The 6000-nt window shown below is 42.1% G+C and overlaps 1 protein-coding gene across 8 annotated transcripts in view; it reads right to left on the reverse strand.

Moving 5' to 3' along the window:
* Positions 1–3502, reverse strand: part of espn (espin) — a 49811-nt gene extending 46309 nt beyond the window's left edge. For all 8 annotated transcript variants that reach the window (XM_030055548.1, XM_030055547.1, XM_030055543.1 and 5 more), the window contains exon 1: positions 2403–3502. In XM_030055548.1, coding sequence (XP_029911408.1) covers positions 2403–2696 — 294 coding nt within the window. In that variant the 5' untranslated portion in view covers positions 2697–3502. The remainder of the gene's footprint in view (positions 1–2402) is intronic.
* Positions 3503–6000: the final 2498 nt, after the last annotated feature.

A 6000-nucleotide genomic window follows, 5' to 3' on the forward strand; every position in this document is an offset into this window, starting at 1 on the left:
GCAGGAAAACGGGAGATGTATGCAAAGACTGAAGCCCCTGTACCATTTATGACCATGATGGATATTGATAATAAATTATTGACCATTCTTTATCTCTGGGAAAGATAGAAAAATAGCTTTTTGTAACATTATCGTCCTACACCTGCTGAAAACAGATGTCACAGCTTCCATACTTTTTCGAAACTTGTGCTTACTCATCGCATACCAAGCCTGACCCACAAATCAACACCTAAAATGGAAAAATTGTGCATTCACAAACTTTCCATCACAGAGGCACGGCTGTCTTTTTGGTCACGTTTTTATTAATAATTTATTCTTCAATAGACACAGCGACTAACTTTGTAGACCAAAGCAGTGGAGTGCATCAAATTAGCCACATTTAACCGATAAAATCAGGATCAGGGTGTACTGACAAAGAACCAAAAGGCACAATGGCAAAAACTGGAAACCAACACACATCACCCATCAAGTGATAGCACTGCTGGTGGTAATTGAGAAGTTTTACAAAATGTCAGCCAGGTATCTTATCAGTTAGTTGATGGCATGGGGTGCTCCGGTCTTTATTGCCCTTCTGCAGTCTATCGGGCACTCAACCCCTTGAAAGTGATGGGGACAATAAGTAGTTGAAAGAGCTCTTATTACCCCCTGTTTCAAATTTAGAAACACAGACTACAAGAGGTCAGATTGAGTGCCTGATTAACTCTTGGCAGGTATCTCTGTTGCTGTTTTACATCCTTTTTGAGTCATACGAGAACTACAGTGCACGCCGACCGTACGTATAATATGGGCAAGAGATAGGCTAATGTATGCGTGGCTAATATAAGCGAGAGTGACCAACACAAATGGAGTATTTTTAGACTAATCCAATGCCAAAAGCCACTCAAATAGAGCACTCTAGGACTTCTGGGAATTTCATTTGGGGACCAATTAACATGACTACCAAGGCTTTCAAACACAAAGACAGGGAAAAAGGTTTTGAATGAAAATCTGCAGTGAAATCTAGATCACTGCTGTACTTTCACTTCATTTTGTGATATTTCTGAAAGTTTTTCTTCTGATATAATTTGTGCAGCAGTGCCTCTGGGGACTCTGCATTACAGAGTCTAAATTGGGGTATGCACTGGGTAACTGTTTAGTACTTTGTAGCTTTTAGTTTGGCCTGCTGTATTTGTTGCCAAGTACAAAACAAAAATACACTGTGTGGATACTATCTTTCAACCAGCAGGAGTATGGGAACAGAGTAAATAAACAATAAAAGCTCATTCTCATAATTCATTAACCATATCAGGATATGACAATACTCCGATTCTCTTCCCCACTGTCATGCTAAACTGAACTATTATGTTTTTCTATCATTATCCAGTTTTGTATACTTCATCAGTATCATAGAAATGTGAGGCAGTGCAAGATCTTGATTCAAATTACAGCCAAAACAAGGCTCCCAAGTTGCTAACTGGTGCTCTTACATCTCCAGTCCAGTCAGAGATTAGTTTAGACAGGAATTTAGACCTGCCAAATAATTATTTGCTGTACACTGAGAACTATGTCACTGTCAGCACTGGGCATATTACATTTAACCTTTCATGTTTTCGGTCTCGGTGCCATAGTAATCAGCTGTTATGTACATCTAATCAACTGTCATCATAACCCGCTGTGTCAGAATGACTGCTTCCTTTCAAGATGTTTTAATTAGAACGGCAACTAACATAACTGCACTCATGCTCATCTGATTTACAACATGTGAGGACCTTTTTTTCTTTGAAAGGCACCAGTGTGTGTTTGTCAATAAAAACCTACCTATCAGGTCATTATCATGTCTAAACTCAGGTTTGATAAGCTCAACCTTTGTAGCTGAGATGAATTTGGGTTAACTGCTTGCTACCTGTAGAAACTGACTTCCATTCAAAAAATACAAAAATCTGGGTTAAAATTTTGCAGTGTTGATGACTAGGGGGCCAGTAAATAAACCAGTGTCCTAAATATAGTCAGAACTATATGCTGGCATTTTATTAAATATCAGATAAAAGCTGCTTAGTGCTGTCCACTGCTAATATGACGGATGATCCTCCCTGACCAGAGCTACATAAAACATCCTGTAACCCCTGCAATGGCATTTTATTTTCTGGCCTGATTTTGTTATTTTCCGGTCTGTTTTGATTATGTTCTGTAAGGCAATTCTTCATTCTGCAGCAGTTATGTATCCCATAATTTCCTCTATCACTGAACAAGCCCTGGGTTTCTATGGGGAGCTGTAGGCTCCCATGATGATTTAAATGCCTGCAGGTCATGGCAAAGGAGGAAATGAGAGCCATCTCACAAAAACAAAAACGTTTCTAGGTTACTTCCATCAGCTTGTAAGAGTCAGGTCATAGTTCAAGTCTTTATATCAACCTCCCACTCACCACTGCTCGACATCCCCCCTGTGTCAGCAGCCACTGCAGGCAGGCCAGGTTCCCGGTGGCCGCCGCGTCGTGCGCCGGGCTGGCTCCGTTGTTGGCCATGCAGTTCCCCGGCAGACCAGCCTCCTCCACCAGGAAGCGGAGGCAGGTGAGCTTCCCGGCCCGGGCGGCGTGGTGGACAGGCGTCGCCCCCAGAACATCTTTCACGTCGCTGTTGAGCACTTTTGCCGCTAATTGCACTTTGAGAGTTTGTACGTCCCCTTGCCGTGCGGCGAGCAGCGTCCTCTCCACCACCATGACTGCAGCTCTGGCGACTCCCTCAGCACCCCGCGTTAAGCCCGATTAGTTCACCGTGTGGGTGAGGGTCAGCATTGTATTTTGTTGCTGCGCGCAGTTCACCCAAGTCATCCGGTTAATTTGGGGGAAAAGATAAAGTATCAATCCGCATCATATCCTACGTGCGCTTATTCAAAAGCGGCAGTAAACACCTTTAACGTTTCTTTTCCTTCACGGGCGACGCGAATTTTACAAAAGACACCTTTTTACATGTTGAAATACGTCCGCAGCCCTATCACAATCCATATTTCACTAACATGCAATTATATAGGCTATTTTCGCGGAAAACGGACCTGCGTTGCATGTAATATTTGGCCAGAAGACGCACCTCACCTGAGCGCCTGTTTTCTGTCTCCGCCGCCGGCAGGATGCCTAACACTTGTTGCAAAGCTGACCCGCTGTTGTTTACGGATTAACTGTTTTATCCCTCGGTGAAAAATGGGTTTGCTTTGTTAGTTTTGTTTATTTTTTGGGTCCTATTTAAATGCTGCGCAGACCTGTCATATGCTTCAGAGGAGATGCCGTAGTGTTTTTCCTCCCTATCGCAGATGGCGACATGGGTCTCACCAACTTGTTAAATAATCCATCAGGGGGAGGGTCGCTGAGCTCCTTACATGTTGTTGCTCTTGGGAAATCGGCTCAGAAGTTAAAGGCACAGAGGGAAGAGGCTACTTAAACTCAGTAACAGAGAAAGTTATGCAAGAGTAGTGGGAGTCAAGTATACGGCCACATAGTAATTCAGCAATGGACCTTTTGAACACACGCCCAGTGTTGTTAGCATAAGCCTCACCGGCATTAATTTTACATATCATGTCCTTCACGCTCAACCCACAGCCTGGAGACTGCAGAGGTCCACCTGGTGGATTTATGCAAAATTGAGCCTCTAATAAATACAGCCTTAAATTTCGGCGCATTTGGACTGAATGAGGAGGCATAAATTTAGTTTCTTGCTCACGGGCACTTCGACAGGCCCGTGAGTGAAGTTGGCTAAACCTGTTGGACATGGAAGGCCTCAAACACCGATCTAATAAGCAGCTAGCCTACAGTCACCTTTTTTTTATCGTTTATACAGACCCAATCTGCAGCCACTCTTTCAGAATAGCCATTTCTGACATAGGCCTATAGCAAAAGTTTTAAAATAGTCTTTCAGTTATTCATGCTGTCATTCTGCAGGAAAAAGGTGATTTTACAAAAATATAATAAAATAAAAATTCTGAAGGTCCAAGTGCACACAACATATCTTTGTCCCGAAGTCTACATCACCTTTCCCTTGGTATCTCCTCAGCTCCTCTGACTCAACACTTATCACTTGTGCTTGATAAATAACGGAGGCCTAAATTTTGTTTAATATTATCCTTTTCATTATGAGCTTTGTTTTTCGTTTAACCATAAATCAGGTAGACGGACAGCACATTAGTCTTTTGCTATATCCACATTAGCTTTTTGCTATATTTACAGTTAGTGTTTGCATGGATGTTGTCTATGAAGCTGCTGGTTTGATGAAATGCAGTACTGGCCATCACCAAACGGTGGCAGGAGAGCCCAATATTCACTCAGGTAGGCTGCACCTGTACCGGTGCTCAGGTCAGGAGGACTCGACATTTTGTTTACTGTGATTTGTTAAGTTACCTCTAGTACATTAAATGACAACAAAATGACTACCAGTAATGTCGATATTCCAGTGAGGTTTCTTTTTAACAAAATCAGGAGTTGTTTTCACAATTTAAAAGAAGCGCCATGCCCAGGTGTATTATAATAGTTACGTTAGGGTTAAAACTGTACACAAAAAAATTAAATTAGTTATAGCTTTCTTGTGTTCATGTGCATCTAGTAATCGTTTTCTTATTTTTGTATGTTTGCGTGCATGGGAATATTTGGGACAATATTTGGGCAGCATCTCAGCCTGCGGTTTGACATCAGACACCTCGCGCTGCCACTTAACTCTGTCACATTATGTGATTTATTGATTTCCGCTCGAGCGGCCTCTGCCGGGTGTGTCCGGGTGGAGAGGGGGGTAAAGGGGTGGGGGTGGGTTAGACTCGTGCTTGGCGCGTGCCTCTCAAGCCCATCTGTTGCACGAGTGCAACTGTCATAAAGGGAAATTCCCACGAGGGAATGACCCAAGGGTAGCATCCTGTTCCCTTGAGAAATAGACCCATAATAAATTAGAAGGATGTTAGTAGGCTATGTATAAAAAATCATAACTAAACAGGCCCAGAAACCCGCATCGAAATTATAAAAACCGTGGTATAGTGATAATATTAGAGCTAAAACAAACAAACAAACAAACAAACAAAACGAATGTGTAATTACTAAGAACAAGAACAAGATGCGCTTGTCCAGCGTTAGCAAAAAAAAAAAAAAAAAAAAAAAAAAACTGAACACATTTCAGCATTTTTTAAGGCTATAGTGGGTAATGTGAGAAAATGAAAACGTTGTGGCCTACTTTGCAGGCTACATTGTAATTTCCATAACGGATACACTGCCTCATGGGAAGGGACTCTTTAGGCTTATAGATTGAGTATTTCATATTTTTCCCCCCAAACCATATGTTAATTTAGTCTGTTCACCCAGGTCATGTGTGTGGCGTTAAAAAGATACAGTGGACTGAACCTAACGGTGATTCAGCCACAATATTGGCCTATAGCCTTTATATATAGGCTATTCATTCATTCATTCATTCATTCATTCATTCATTCATTCATTCATTCATTTATTTATTTATTCATTTATTTATTTATTTATTCTCTCAACAACTCTGCCTTTGTGGTGCAGCTGCAGCGACAAGCCGCGGACCGTGTGTAATTACCAGCCAGACACTGGGTTTAACCATGTGTAGGTTATCTGGAGTCTTTTCCCAGGCTTCATTATAGACGCTCCCATAATTTCAAGCGATGAGTAAATCCCCACTATGAATGGGAGGAGGCCAGCCAACGGCTCCTCCTATAGCAACACGGAGCACAAACCATGGGAAAGCTTGGATATTTCTTGCACGCGTCAGACGTGCGACAGTTATTCAAATTGCTCCTAATTATTCAGTGCGTGCGTGGCCGCTATTGTCGTGGCAGCTGCTGCCGCGCGGGAACATTCAAACTGGAGCGTTTCTGATGAATGTCACGTCGACTGCAACTGTTGGTTTAAAGAAACAGACCCTCGAGGGTGACAGTCAGATATAGGCTATAGTCCTAAATCCGTTATATATACACACACACATATGTATATTAAAAAAAAAAAAAAAATCAATTTGTGTGTCGAATCAGCAGCT

The sequence above is a fragment of the Myripristis murdjan genome, chromosome 7 (assembly GCF_902150065.1).
Source record: "Myripristis murdjan chromosome 7, fMyrMur1.1, whole genome shotgun sequence".
NCBI classification, from domain to species: domain Eukaryota; kingdom Metazoa; phylum Chordata; class Actinopteri; order Holocentriformes; family Holocentridae; genus Myripristis; species Myripristis murdjan.